Below are 16,189 nucleotides of genomic sequence, written 5' to 3' on the forward strand. Positions count from 1 at the left end.
AAAGGAGGAAATAAACCCCACTGAAGTCATTGTTGTAATGGGTACATCTAAATAGTGAAGCAAAATGTTCATGCTGCATAAGCTCAACTGTGATACAAAAATCATTAATGAGCAGCCATTAATACCCCACAAACATGGCACATATCTCACATTAATAGAGCAAAACTACAAAGCACAGCAATGTAGCAAAGATCTCACATTGAGTCTTCGATTTTAAGGAGGCAGTGTGGGTAGCTATGAAGAGGAAGAAAAGTGGAAACATGGTTGATCCAGATGACATACCTGTGGATATATGGAGATGTCTAGGGATGGGGTCTAGGGGAGGATACCCGAGAAATGGAGAAGAAGTGTACTGCTATAAATTTTCAAGAAGACGGGTGATGTGCAGAGCTGTGGTAACTGCAGAGGGATAAAGTTGATGAGCCATGTCAAGCTATGAGAAAGAGTTGAAGCTAGGTTAAGAAGAGAACTGATGATCAGTTCCTGTCAAGAAAGAGCACTACAGATGATCGGAAGGAGCATCGTTTCTTTGGGGATCTAGAGAAAGCGTAAGATAGGGTGCCAAGTAAGAACTGTGGTACTGTATGAGGAAGTCAAGAATGACAGAAGTATGGGAAGTACTGAGAATAGCCAGACAGTGGTGAAGTGTGTGGTAGGAGTGACAGATGGGTTTAAGGTGAGGATGGGATTACATCAGGGTTAAGCTCTGAACCTTTTATTTGGAATATTGATGAACAGGTTGACAGATGAGGTCGGACAGAAGTTCTCAAACTATGATGTTCACAGATGATATTGTCATCTGTAGTGAGAATAAGGAGATAGCAGGTAGAAGAGAACCCAGAGAGGTGGAGGCATGCTCTGGAGAGAAGAGGAATGAAAGTCAGTAGAAGCATGACAGAATATGTGTGTGAATGCAATACATGAGGGAGAGAGCTGTAACAGTGAATTTGTAATGAGTAGAGGCAGTGAAGGCAGATGAGTTTAAATACCTTGAGTCAACCATCCAAAGCAATGAACAGTGTACAAGAGAGGTGAAGAGGAGGATATAGGCAAGGTGGATTGGATGAAGACGAGTGTCAGGGTGATTTGTTACAGAAGAATAGCAGCGAGAGTGAAAGGGAAGGTTTACAAGTGATGTGTGGTTTGGAGATGGTGTCAGTGACAAAAGGACAAGAGGCAGAGCTGGAGCTGGGAGAGTTGAAGATGTGAAGGTTTTCACTGGGAGCGACGAGATTGGAATACAAATGAGTTTCAGAGGGATAGCTTGGGTTGAGTATTTTGGAGACAGAGTTAGAGAGGCAAGAGTGAGATGGTTTTGAAATGTGCAGAGGAGGGATAGTGGATATGTTGGACAAAGATCTCCATATTCAGTGGGATTGAAAGGATTGAAAATGGAGCTGGCAGTCAGGAACAACAGTTTGGTATGAGTTTAAAGAGGAAAAAAAAAATCTTTAATCAAATCAAAATGTATTTATATAGCACATATTAAAACAACAGTGTTGACCATAGTGCTTCACAGTCAGTAAAAGCATGAGGCAATTAAAAACAAACAATAAAAGAGGACAACAAACAATAGGTAACACCACAACAAGCTAGACCAGCCAACTAGTCAGAATCAAAAGCCAAAGTAAAAAGATAAGTTTTAAGACGTGATTTAAAAGACTGGATAGACTCGGCAGTACGAATATGAACAGGGAGGTTATTCCAGAGTCTTGGTGCCACGGATGCAAAGGCCCGGTCACCTCTCGACTTCATTCGAGACCTAGGTTGTGCTAGGAGCCTGTGATTGGACGATCTAAGTGCTCTGTTGGGATTGTATAAGTGGAGTAGTTCAGAAAGATAGCTGGGCGCTAAATTATTCAGAATTTTAAAAGTGAACAAAAGAATTTTAAAATCTATGCGATATTTAACAGGGAGCCAATGTAATTTGGCTAAAATTGGAGTTATGTGTTCATAGATTCTCGTACCTGTTAAAAAGAAGCCAGCAGCTGCATTTTGAATTAACTGAAGCCGGTAAAGAGAAGAGTGTTGGAGGCCCGAGTAGAGGGAGTTACAGTAGTCCAATCTGGATGTAATAAATGCGTGGATAAGCTTTTCAAGGTCCTTTAAAGGAAGGAACGGCTTTGCTTTGGATATCTGACGCAACTGGTAAAAGCTGTTTTTTACCACAGTGGAGACCTGTTTCTCAAGTTTAAAAGAGCCATCCAGGAACACTCCGAGGTTTCTTACAGTGAGCGAGAGATGGCTAGCGAGAGGGCCTAGGGCATCAGCTAACTGGTCTGGCGGAGTGTGACTACCAAAGACTATGATTTCAGTCTTATTCTCGTTCAATGTAAGAAAATTATGTGACAACCAAATTTTAATTTCATGCAAACAGTTGAACAGAGGTTGCAAAGAAGCAGACACATCGGATTTCAAAGGTGAATAAATCTGGATATCATCGGCATAACAGTGAAAGGAGATGTTGTATTTTCTAAAAATTAATCCCAACGGCAACATGTACAAAGAGAAAAGAGCAGGACCGAGCACGGACCCTTGAGGCACACCACAATAAACAGGGGCAGAAGCCGAGGAGTGTTGCCCCATAGCAACAGAGAACGACCTCTCTGAGAGGTAGGATTTAAACCAAGATAAAACCGTACCTTTGAGACCAACATGTTCCAATCTTGACAGAAGAATGTTGTGGTTAACCGTGTCAAAAGCAGCAGTCAAGTCAAGTAAAACTAAAACCACGGAATAGCCAGAGTCAACAGTTAAAAGAAGATCATTAAAAACTCTAAGTAAGGCTGTCTCTGTGCTGTGGCGAGGTTTAAACCCAGACTGAAACTTTTCATTAATACCATTTGCATCTAAAAAGGCCTGAAGTTGTTTTAGAATTACCTTTTCCAATATTTTGGAAATAAAAGGGAGTTTGGAGATCGGCCTGTAGTTAGTGAGACCATTAGGGTCAAGATTTTTCTTTTTCATAATAGGTAAGGTCAACTGTAGAATACAGAATAGTTCAACCAAACCAAACCGGTTCAAAAGTAACTGTATTTTACTGAAACTGCATCCAAGACAAAATTGCAACTTCCCAGGTTGTCATGCCCAACTGATTGTTGCAATTTTTGTGGCTGTAGTGCTCCTCCTACCCACTTCAAAGGGGTGTGTTTGTAGCCAGGAAAGAAGGTCCAATCAATCAAGTCAACAATCCAATTTTACAATTTAACAATTTTACAAAGTTTACAATCCAAGTCAACTCCATTAGCAGAAGAGCAATATGGACTGAGCAGGTACAGCACAACTATTGCCATCTTAATTAAGTAGGAGATGAACTAAAGAAACTTCTGCATCGGCTTCATTTTTCTGAATTTCCCATCTGGTATACTGTCTATGGTATATATGAGAAATGCACAAGTTACAGATGCACTTATATTTTCACTGAGAGAATGAACAGAGAACTTATGTTGAACTGGCAATATGCAGTAGTGTTTTTTTAAGTCCAAGCCACAGTAAAATGACAGTAATACATTCTGAGTTCATTGATTGTTCACAAGGAGATGATTCAAAGCTGACCTTTACTTGTTCTGATGGTCTGCATCCCTGATGAACCTGCATTGCTCTTTGGAAGTTTAAGTTGTTCAACAAAGCGCATCTGGAGAAGATCAGTTCTTTCTTTGCCTCAGTCTTTCTGTGCTGGAAGTGACACAGCAATTTGCAGCTATGCACTTTGTAGCCTATTAACAGTGTAGCACACATGCAGGGTCACACATAAAGGCCTGCTGCCTCATTAACAGTTTGAAATTAAATTCTGCTGAATTTTATCAGCGCTAGCTAACCATTTGTTAACCTAGGCTTTCTGCTTCAGGCTCTGTGCCACTCACATCACAAGGGGTGTTTTTCTTTACATGACTCATACTCTGCACAAAATGATCACTAATGTCACCTGCTCCAATCAGAGACGTTACATGATGATGATGATGATAAATTGGAGACAAGTGGAATTAATTTTTACTAACTGAATAGGTATTATTGGTGATAGTATTGGTGAAAGTACAAAAATGTGCAACAATACAAAAAAGAAACATGACTTGGTAGAGGAAGGTACTAAGATGGAAGACTGAATGCTTGAATATAGCTTGCTAGTCTGACTTTTCTGTCTCATATGTGTTCTCTATTTCCTGGCTAAATGACTGGTCGAGAGCAGGTTGTGTGTTCAGGGTTTCAGTTTAAAACTACATGTGGGTAGATGTGCCATGTTTTCATTAATTCTTTAATTTACTGTATGTTTAAAGCGAAATATAGATTCTTTACTGTAGGAATTTATTGTTTATGTTCAATTTGTTAAGCTGAACTATCAACATCAGGGGATGAAGCCTACTTGTAAAGTTACAGCAGCAAAAACTGTGTGTTACATTATCAGTGGGATTTGTACATATTTAGCTAACAATGCAGGAAATGTGTGACGGTTCTAATTCTTGTGATAAGTCTCTTTTGCCCTGCTGGAATTGCAGCTGCTAGAACACAAAACACACCAAGAACTCCTATTCAGTCAGTACCATTCATTGTACTTTGATCTGTCAAAAAAAGTGAAGCAGTTTCCACAACTTTATTATGCTATTGGACAAAGTCAGAGCTGAGCACACTCAATCACCTTTAATGTTTAAGAGTATCTAGTTTATAGTTTCAGAGCTCGAATGTGCAGGCATAACTTTAGAAAGAAACAGCAGCACAGAGAAAACAGTCAGAATTAAAATAGTTATCTAGTATTAACATGTTTGTTTGTTTTTCTTTCTTTTAAATTGCACTGTGTTTTAAAGCCCAAGATTAATGATTTCCTCCGGCATTAATTTCCTGTCAACACTGCTGCATTTTACTGTTATTTTTTATATGTTCTCTAAAGAATTTTATTACCATTTTATCATCATGTGATAATATCTTTGATTGAAGTAGGTGGCACTCATGGAGACCAGAGTCATATAACATGTGGAAAACCCTCTATTCTGTGTGAGCGTGCTCAAAGCCTGAAACAGAAAACTCAGTTTAAGTGAGAAAGCCGATAACTACTGTTGTGATACCCATTATCTCTCACTGGGATCTTAGGTTTTGTCAAAGCTGCTAACAGAATGAAATCATCTTTAATATATACCCCTCAGGTGGCACACAGAAATAACAACAGACATTGTGACAAAGCCTGAGGAAAGGCAGGCCTGTTTACACGCAAGGGCAATCGGGGAAGTGGCGGCAGCTGTGGCAAACTAAACACAGGTGTAGACAATCAAGACAATCACACAGGAAAAAACTAATGGAAGGAAGGAAGGAATACTGAGGAAACTAAACACAAATAACAAACTCCATGTAACAGTAACTGGGACTCAACTACAACAAGAACTAAAGGCTCACAGTGGGGAAAAAAGAACATAGAATCACAGTGAAACTGAACCAAGAAATATAATATTTTAATAACAATTTAATAATATTATTATATTATATAAAATATTATTATAATATTAATATTTTAAAATATAAACATATTTCTAAAATAACAATAATGAAACTGAAAATACTAGATGAGAAAGGGGACCAACAGGAAATCGAATCAAAATAATATAATAAAATAATATAGAAATTACGAAAATAATCAGAAATTATGAATAATAATGAAACCAAATTGAAAGCACTACAAAAATACAAAACTTACAATACTGGGACAAAATCCAAGTAGTGTAGAAAAATTAAACTTCCAATTAAAGACTTCAGAGAGGTTATGTTTGTATTTTTGTGCAGTAATCGTTTGGTGTTGAATTATGCTGTATTGATAGAAAGCAGTCTGGGATAACCTAATTTAAATCTTTATGTTGTCAGTGCACAGTATAGTCATAAGGATGAGGGTAATAAAATTTTTAATAGATATGTTAATAACCGTAACATAATACGAATTAACTGTAACAACAATGCTGCATATTGCACAGGGCAGTGCTTACATATACTGCACCTCCGGCCTACTGCAGTTGACCACAGAAAGTTGCTGTTCTTGTGATGGGTGGCAAAATGAAAGGATAAAAGAGGTAGAATCTTGATTTTATTCTCCGTCCTATACACATATATGTGTGTGTGTGTGTGTGTGTGTGTGTGTGTGTGTGTGTGTGTGTGTGTGTGTGTGTGTGTGTGTGTGTGTGTGTGTGTGTGTGTGCGTGTGTTATTTGCAAACAGATAATAACAGGCAAATGCTGTACCCGGGTTTAATAGGGAATCCTTGGTACTTCAAATAAAGATATTCATATTTGTAGGTTATTAATTTTGTAATGATATAGCAGCATCCAGGGGGAACTCAGCATGGAGCCCAGACCTCCTGCTTCCACATTGCCAACAGAGAAAATCATTGAGCAAACTAGCCAGCAAGCCTTTTCACGTTCACTTTAATATTTAGACTAGCTTTCAGCATACTACACTTCATTAATGAGAGGCAGTGACTGTCGTGCTTTCTGCAGTTGACCCCAACAAAACTGTAGATAAGAGATGCAAAAGGATGTTCATTTCTGTGTTTTTTCTTCCTTTTCTCATTAATATTCTACCACAGCACTTATCTATAATGTTTTCAAAAATGTTTTATATGACGCTCATACCGACATTGTAATTATTATCAAAATGGTCAGAGCAGTTATTCTAAGACTAGCTCCAGTACAAATTCTAAATATCACCACTTCTATCATTTAAGTCAGTGTGTTTAAAATTATTAGTGTGTTGGTAAGAAGTAAAAACGTATTACTGTGACATTAATACATTAAATCAGCTGTTGAATTTAAATATTAACTAAAAAAAAAGTGCAATTGCAGATTCAAATGCAGTGCTGAAGCATCCAGAACAAATTAGCTTTCATCCATGTTCTCCAGGAGCCGGCCTCATTTACTGTATTGAGCAGATCTTCCACCCATGAGTTCATTTTCTTGGAGTGATTAAAATGTCAGAGCCAAGACTGTAATGCATCCTGACTTAAAGTTTGACCAAGAATTGCGAAGTAGATTGCAAATTACCCCCAAAGAATTTACTACTTATTCTGAGTGAGAAGGTGGTAATCAATCAAGGCACTTCACTCAAATGTCAGTTAATCAAGGTGTGTGTCTGGGTTTTTGTGCATGTGTTTGTGTTCGCAGGTCCAAAAAGCAAAGTGTTCAAATGGGAGTGTATTTTAGTTCGAAGCATTTTGCTTCAAACTTTCAGAAACAGTGACTGCCCCCTAAGCAAGTCTAGGGGAATTAAAATCTATATATTTTGCAGTTACAAATAATTATTATCCACAGAGTTCGTGAGCAGCTTTTGCGTACCTGCTGCTGCAGAAACCCTCAGTTTTATCTTTTTATTTCAGATGCCGTCTGCAGTGCTGATAGTTTCTTGGTATGGTGAGGAAAAAAAAAAAAAAACGCTGAAAAGCACAATTTTTGATGGTGGGTTCAGACACCTGCCTCAGGTATCGCATATTCTCCTTCGGGCTTGATTCCTGCTATCTCGGTAACGAAGAGACACACAAATGAGGCTGCTACTACCATATGTTTAAGTGAGCAAAGGTGTATGATTTATTAAAATAAAATATTTCTGTTTCAGCTAAAAATCAGCCATACCCGACCGAATTGTGTGATAACCAGAAAAATAAACTTGGACATAAACCTTTGCTCCAGTGTTCATGATTAACATCTCTCCAAATATCCCACTAATATAAAAGCGTCCCTGTTAAATGGTTATGATTTTAATATATAAAAGAGGACCATCATTGTTTGATTATTTGATTGTACTTTTTGCTCCCTGGCTGAAGTTATAGCTAGTTAAACAATATGTTGAAACATCAGGTAATTATTTAAAGAATCATAAAAAGAACGTGAGAGTCAGAGGATGCAAAGCAGAAGATAAATATAAAAATTATTTTGTTTTGTCTTGCTAATCCTGTGTAAACAGATAATGAAGAAAAAACATAATTTGTTTCATAATTGGTAACAAATTGTGCTTCATTCAAGAACTTCATTCAGAAAACAATAATTAACTCATATAAGATTTATTCATCCATTAATGACAATTACTGTAAAAGCCTGAATAGCTTTAGTAGGAATCACACTCACTGCTGGTGTAATGCTTTCCACTCAGGCCTGAGAAAAGTTGGTGGAGATATCCTGTACAGGCTGGGAACTCAGCCCTATTCAATCCTGAAATAGATTTCTAGATGTTCCCTGAAGATATATTTTAAATGGCTTCGTCTCATTTTCCTGGTTTTGGGCTCATAAAACATGTACACAAAAGCTGAGGTAGAAAGCATCCATGTCTGAGATTAACTAAACCAGCTGAACACCTCCCAGCACACATTGATGGGATAAATTTATTTAATTATTACCACTCATCTAGAGTTTATAAATCTTTCTGGACTAAAGCCTAAAATCGTAAACATGTATTCATTATTTCAAAGTTTTCCAATGATTGCATTTGCAGAAAATGCATTTTGTTCAAGTGTATGTAACGTAAAGAAATCATGCATTGCTATTTTGTGCTCACTGGTTATTATTTTCTAATACTGGAAGGAAATAATCCATTACTTTAATTCTTTCATAATGTTGGATGTGATATCTGATGAATCTATTAAACCTACACTGATTACACTTACACCTTCCTGCCACCGTGAGTCAGACCACCTTCAGATGTGTTTTAGATGTATTTGATTGTAAATGTATGCTGCATGCATTAGCACCTTTCAAATGTTAATAATTTTCAATGTTAATGGGATTTTAACATGGGGCTGACTGCAGTGTTTTCTCTGTGAACATGTTTATTTAAAAAGCTACGTGCTTTTTTCAAGTAAAAACCTTTTGTCTTGAACAAAAGACCAGAACAGGAGAAGCAGGTCACAAATGAAAAATGCTAGTAGACCATGTGGTTTAATCTGGTTTGTGGATTACTCCTAAAAGCATAGCGGTGTACTACAAAGCAGGTTTAATGTAGTTGGGCGTTCTTGGCAAAAACCTCAAACTCCATTTAGAGGTAATGACAGTATAAAAAGTGGTTAGCATGTTTCTCTCTTTACCTGGTCTTCCTGCTTCAGGTTCGCATAAAATGTGACATACCATTTCACTCTTTTGAGCATGACGAGAGGTTAAAGTGGGATCGAGCACCTAAGATTGGGTGTAACAGTGCAGATATGAAAAACGAATGACTTATAAGACACATGATAATTTGTTTTGTGAGCTCCAGGAGATTTTTCTTTGTGTGCAGACTGTGATCAGCTAGCCTATACTGCTACTCCAGTACTCTGTGCTCTTTGTGGATTTAGTCAACCTGGTCTACAAGCTGTAAGTAGATAAGTATAGCTCTATGGCTTATTTCCAACACTGTTAAAGTCTGAAAAATATGAAAAAATATGAGAAAAAACTGAAACATCTGCAAAATAGAATGACATAAAGCATATAAGGTGAAAACAGAGTTTGTATAATTCTAACAAGCTTAACAGTCAATATTTGCTCTGTCCAATTTTATTCTTCAACACAGCCTGAGCTCTCTTAGGCGAGCTTTCTTGTAATTTTTTTATGTAGTCTCCAGGAATAGTTTTCCAGGCTTCTTGAAACACATTCAAAGCTCTTTTTTGGATGTTGGCTGCCTTTTATTGTTCCATTGTGTGTATCCAGGTATGCTTTTATTCCACTGACAGTGTATTTGGGATTATTACCTTGCTGAAAAATTAAGCAGTTGGCAATCAGACAATATCCAGGAAGTACTGCATGGTGGATCAAAATCTGACAGGGTTTTTTTGTGTTTGTAATTCTATCAATTTCTACAAGAGTCACAGCACCACTGGATGAAATTTAGCCCCAAACCATGACAGAGCCTCTGATGTTTTACACATGGCTGGAGAAATGCACTGCTCTCCTGACCTCCTCCGTACATATTAGTGACAGTGAGTCAGAGATCAGTGTTAAGTTTAAAACTTTAAATGATATAGCACTTTAAAAAAATCTTAATTTACACTCTCTCCTTGGCAGCAGGTAGCTATGCTTTGGTTCTGCAGCCACAGTTTCTTTTTCACCGTGAACACATAACAATGAATGTGTTGAAGGTGTAAGCAGGCACGCAAACAGGCTGTAGCACACACACACACACACACACACACACACACACACACACACACATATAACCCACACCTGTCTCTAAAACATTTAGAACATATCAGAGTTTTTCTTGTTTTTTTCTGATAATTTTAAAACAGCAAGATTTTTAGACCATTGAGTTCTGACACCGTCCTGACTAATAAAGAAAATGGGGAAATATCACTAGTTTGTTACCAGATCAATGTGAAATTAATGTTACTGATTGAATGTGATAAATAGCCTACAAAAATACCTGATCAGTTTTCTGTGTGCTTTTAGCTGCCATTCCACCAGTGTAAAAGACACTGGTGCAGCACATTAGGACTAATTATTAAAAGAAAATACTGCAACTTGGGTTTCATTTGCTAATATTACAAGTAGTGTTATTAAGACAGTTTGCAAAATTGTGTGTATAAATGTATTCCTTCAGAAGAAAATCTTTAGAACTCAAAGCAAACTGTAAATAAAAGATAACGTGACATTTTCAAATGGTTTCATGTGTTTGGCATCAGGGACAAAGGGAGCCAACTTTGTGACACTGAAAACTTTAAGTTCAACATAACATGATTTAATTGTGCTTTGTAGAATACCATCAGGATGGAGACAGGACAATTACTCCAAGCCACACTTGATCAGTGGCTTATAACACATCCTTTCCTCCCTTAACTTAAAAATAGAAATTTATTTATAGAAATTTATTTGAGATTCATGTTTTTTTTTTGTTCATGTTCTTATAAGGAGATCATGTCAATACAATTTCCATGTCTAGTCCTGTGCCTCACTGGCAATAAACAAGCTTAAAAGACAGGCTCACTGCCAGTGGGAGTTAGAAATCCCTGTGAAATATCTTCTTAATTTGACATTCTTATAGTTTTCATAAATGTCACAGTCCCAGCCTCTTCTTGCTGCGCAGCAAAGGTGTTAACATGTTCTCTACAGAAAAGACTTGTATAAGCTTGCACAGTAAACACTATGCGCCCGTTCTCTGTATGTGCTAATGTTCAGTTTTGTGTAGTTTTAAATTGCAGTTTTTAACCAGTGCATATTGAATTTATTTCTCAACTACAATATCTTCATCTCTGAGGGTGGTAAAAATGTAAGGAATTGACAAGTCAGATAACAAAAACACTTGTTCGAGAAGACAACTCAAGATCTCTTTAGATTCTGCACCTCCTTTTTTTTATTTTTATTTATTTATTTTTTCAGTGTGTAGCAAAGCTGTTTGCTTGAAAAGGTGCTGTTCTTATAAAAGATTAATAGTTCCCTGGTGGCCCTGAGGCACCCGAGCCAACAACTAAGGATTCATAAATAAAACTAAATGGATCAATAATTCCAAGACTGTAGAGGTAACCTATGGCTACCCCTACCTTGAAAGAAAAGGCTTTCAGAAAGGTTAGGTTTTAATCGAAGCCTTCCTCCGGTAATAATAAAGAAAGTTTGATATTTATCATCAGAACTGTGTAGTAATGTATCTGATATCCAGAAACCAATTCACATGCTGAGAATGTAGCTATGTAACATGGTTTAAAGTCCCCCAGCACTGTGCTGGACTTGCAGACAAGTATCAAAAATTTAACCTTTATTTATGCCATGTCCAGAACCTAATTACTGAGGTCATATGGGCACTAAATGTGGCTGATTACTAACCACAATACCATAGATGGTATTTTTTCCACAGATGCAGATGATGAAGCATATCAGTATGTTATGTGAGTGTTCTAAGTACTCATGCAATTCAAGGCTCATCAAAACATCTGACACAGCAACATCTGAAGTCAATGTCAGTGTTTTTTGAACATCTCTCACTACCTGTCATTTGTTTTAATTAGCGCTACACAATGGAGTTGGGGTTTGACACATTACAATCTTTAAACATTTTACTGATGTTTCAGCATTGTTTCAGTCTGAACTTTGTGTCAACCCTGACTTTAGATAAACTATGTGGATAAAAACGTACTGGGCCAGAATCTCTAATCTTTGAATTCAGGTGTTTTCAGTCCTATTGCAGCAAGAGTACAAAAATCAAGCCAGTAACCATGCAGTCTGCCCTGTGGAAGAGTAGATCATTCTAAAGAGCTCACTGAATTTAAGCCTGGTACTGGAACAGGATGTCATCATTGTGATCAGTGAGTCCATGAAATTTTCTCCATCCTAGCTGTTCCACAATCAGCTGTAAGTAGTATTATTGCAAACTGGAAGTGTTAAGGAAGCACAGTAACTCAGCAACAAAGTAAGAGACAACATAAAGTTACATAGCAGGGTCACAGAATGCTGAGACATATAGTGAGTTAGTACTCTGTTGGCCCAGCAACTGCAGAGTTTGAAACCTCCTCTTGCATTAACATCTGTGATAAAAAATGCATGCCAGAAACTTCACAGCATGGGTTTCCATGGACGAGCAGCTCCTGGAGGTTTAGGAGTCCCAGTGCATTGCAGTCTACTACAGCATACACTATATCTGGGTGTATGTTGTTTTGAGATTTCCCTATTGGGAGTGTCCCTAAGAGGGTCTTGGACTCCCTGTTGTTCCTCTGCCTAATCACAGCCAAGGTGTAAAAACGGGTGTTGGTCTCAATCAGCCAAGGTTTCGGGTGAGCCCATTCTGAGACCTTGCCCCACCCTATCATGTGAATTACTGAGAACAAATGACCCAAGGTGTGAGTGAGCGTTAAGGCGTCTGGGAAGGGATCTCAAAGCTGGATTTTCACTAGCTGGGCCCACGCCCTCATTTTAGGTTTGACAGCGTTTTAGTAGATAAAGTTGAATGGCTTGGACGTGAATTGAGCTGCGGTTTGGGGAAGGCCTCGAAGAGGACTGCTGATGGTTCCTAGGCCTAGCAGATCCCCATGTACTAAATACAAGTGATTAAAGAATTGAAAAGGGGAAGGAGGGTGGGGCACATAAACGAGAATGAACAGCTTGAAGAACTGGGCGAACATATATAGATAAGAACCAGAAGGAACGTGTTTGGAGGCGTGGTCCCGCTCCTGAAATTCCGATACTTTATCTCCAAATAGATGGCAGACAGTTGGTGTTGTAAGCCATCCCCTCTGTTTAAAGAGGGTCATTCACAGTGGACACTCTTTCATCTTGAACTCTCCACCAATTGCTTTTAGAAATGAAGAAGCTTCTCAGATGACAGGTGAAATGTCTTCAAGAAACTTGAAGAAGTCCAGACGCTTTTCTTTCCAAGCTCCTTAGACTACGATGACCTGGATGACTGAGACCCTTCACTGACATGTACAGTACAGACATTTAAGAGAATGACATTTAAGCATTATTTTAAACATGTCGTCAACCCAGCTTTTGTCCCAACTGCCAAACATCAAACATATTGCAGACACAAAATATTAATGGTTGACACTTGTATATGTTTCGAGGTACTCTGTCATCTGTAATAATAAACATAAAAGGCTATTTTAAAAGAACTGTCTCCGAGCTGTTCCTATCAAATTGGTGAGTTATTTTGCCAAAGCTACAGCAGTCACTTGAATATGTAGAGCAAAGACATAACTATAGAGAAGTATGGATGATCTCTGAATCATGAACAGGGGATCCATTGTCTCAACAGCCAACACCAGATGGTTATTAATCAACTTTTATTGAACCAAAGTGCCAAAGCAGAATGACATATTACACTGCGAAGGGAAACTCTTGTGACAAATAGGACGAATAAAATCATTTGCCTGTGGTTTGCAAAGCCATTATCTTGGCAGCATGATGATGATAATTATGATGCATGTTTTGGTTGTACAAGCTGTCCTGTCAGCATCAAATGCCTAACAAATACATCCACACCGTGTTTATTTGGGTGTTTGTTTTAACAATGCAGTACAAAAGACGGACAACTTTCTTTGTTAGCTCTTAAATATTTTGTATTTTTCTCTTGCTGTTACACAAAAGTCAGAAAGATTTGACATTGACATTTAACGAATGCTTTTTTTTCTTGTTTCTTCTTTCCTTATATTATTAATTAATATTTTCAACGCAAGACCAAAAAAGACATATTTGTCAATTGTGAATAATAGTTTTTTTTTTTTTGAGGAATAATTTTATAACTATAAAAAAATTACAGACACACTAAGTCTAAATTTTAATTTGCCATTATGCATAATTTATGCTTTTGGTTTTGTTTGTTATTAACAGCAATATGCTTAACTAAAGATTTTGAATTTTCTTCATTGTGGTATTACTGCTTGCTGTGAATCCTAAAAATATTTGAGCACCCATTTTTTTTTAGATCTGTGATCCAACTGACAGGCAGTAAACTTCCACCTAAGATAGATGTGTGTGTGTTTTGTTTGTTTTTTTGTTTTTTCAGTCATAAAACATAAAAGCATGTGGAAATATTCCTGGACATGAAAATAACAACTCCTGGTGACTCATTCATTTGTATTTTATTTTTTGTCTTTCCTCCCAGGGGACTAATGCCACGTACACTAGACAGCCAGATCACATTAGAGAAGACTCCCAGCTACTTTGTTACCAGAGAGGCTCCCAGACGCATTTCCAGCATGTCCCATGAGACCAAGCTGATCGTTGTGGTTCGTAACCCAGTCACAAGAGCCATTTCTGACTACACACAGACGCTTTCCAAGAAACCTGACATTCCCACGTTTGAAGAGCTGGCCTTTAAGAACAGAAGCTTAGGTCTTGTTGATACTTCCTGGAATGCCATTCGGATTGGGATGTATATTGTGCATCTGGAGAACTGGCTGCAATACTTTCGCTTGTCGCAAATGCACTTTGTGAGCGGTGAGCGACTGATAACAGATCCAGCAGGGGAAATGGGACGTGTTCAGGACTTTTTGGGACTGAAACGAATTATTACGGACAAACACTTCTACTTTAATCGAACCAAAGGTTTCCCCTGCCTGAAGAAACCAGAGAGCAGCAGCCAGCCACGATGCCTCGGTAAATCCAAGGGCAGGACTCATGTACAGATTGAGGAGGAGGTCATAGAACAGCTGCAGGAGTTTTATAGACCATTTAACATCAAATTCTATGAAACTGTAGGACAAGACTTCAAGTGGGATTGAATGTACCTTATTGAGAGAGTGTTGTTTATTAAAATGTCTGTACCACTGGAGAAATGTATCTTTAACAAAATGTTTAAAAGAAAAGTTTATTGAGATATGTAGATTAAAGAAAAGATCTAAAAGAAATGATATAGAACTCTGACTTCAAAGCTTAAATATATAAATGATTTCACAACATTCCCGATCATTCTGGGGACAAAAGTTTCTTTAAGAAAACACTTAATACACAGTTTTCTTGTCATACAAGGCATTAGGAATTCATTAACATGCAAATAGTTCTCCATTAACTAATTCATTAAGAAGTAGCCAACACCTTCTTAATGAATTAGAAGGCTTAGTCATTTAGTCACACCAGATATAAAAAGATTACATTGTTTGAATATTCATTAACAACATTGCTTATTTATTCAGTATTTCTGCTGGAAATGAACCACTGTCTTTACTGTCAAAAAGCACTCAACATGATGTCGCAGCAAACCGCCAAACTGATAATAAAACCAGCCTGTCAGTTATTCTGCAATGCATTTTATTGCCTTACTGTTGACAAAAGCTCACAAGGAAAATTAAGAAACTGTGTGAATAAAATAAATAAAACGTGAATAAAAAATCATCATCTTTATTAAAATGGATTCTGTAATACTGATAAAGGTTACAATTTGCTGAACTCATTCAGCTCTTGCTGTGTTTAAATTTTTGTTGTGATCATCAAAATAAAAGGCTACATTCAAGGTTTTATCTTTTTTAAATTCTTGGTGTGAATAATCTTATAATTGAGACATAATAAAGACAAATAAAGATTTGCTATTTGTCCCAGTTAGAAAGCACTAATCATACAAGATCACTTATACAAAACCATCTTATCTATCGAGATGAAAAAGAAAATTCCCCTCTCGCTCCTGCAGGCGGTCTATCGTTCAAGCTCGGGTCCTCTACCAGAGGCCTGGGAGCTTGATGGTCCTGGGCAGTATTTTATCTTTCCCAGGACTGTGCTCTTCTGCACTGGGATCTCCGACGTTGTTCCTGGGATCTGCTGGAGCCACTCGCCTAGCA

At 37.6% G+C, this 16,189-nt stretch overlaps 1 protein-coding gene across 1 annotated transcript in view; it reads left to right on the forward strand.

The window, feature by feature from the left end:
• hs3st2 (heparan sulfate (glucosamine) 3-O-sulfotransferase 2) overlaps positions 1-15,778 on the forward strand; it is a 29,719-nt gene extending 13,941 nt beyond the window's left edge. Inside the window, exon 2 of the mRNA XM_031737404.2 lies at positions 14,521-15,778. Within this exon, the coding sequence (XP_031593264.1) occupies positions 14,521-15,139 (619 nt within the window). The 3' untranslated portion in view covers positions 15,140-15,778. The remainder of the gene's footprint in view (positions 1-14,520) is intronic.
• The last annotated feature ends 411 nt before the right edge of the window (positions 15,779-16,189 follow it).

The sequence above is a fragment of the Oreochromis aureus genome, linkage group 4 (assembly GCF_013358895.1).
Source record: "Oreochromis aureus strain Israel breed Guangdong linkage group 4, ZZ_aureus, whole genome shotgun sequence".
In the NCBI taxonomy this organism is placed as follows: domain Eukaryota; kingdom Metazoa; phylum Chordata; class Actinopteri; order Cichliformes; family Cichlidae; genus Oreochromis; species Oreochromis aureus.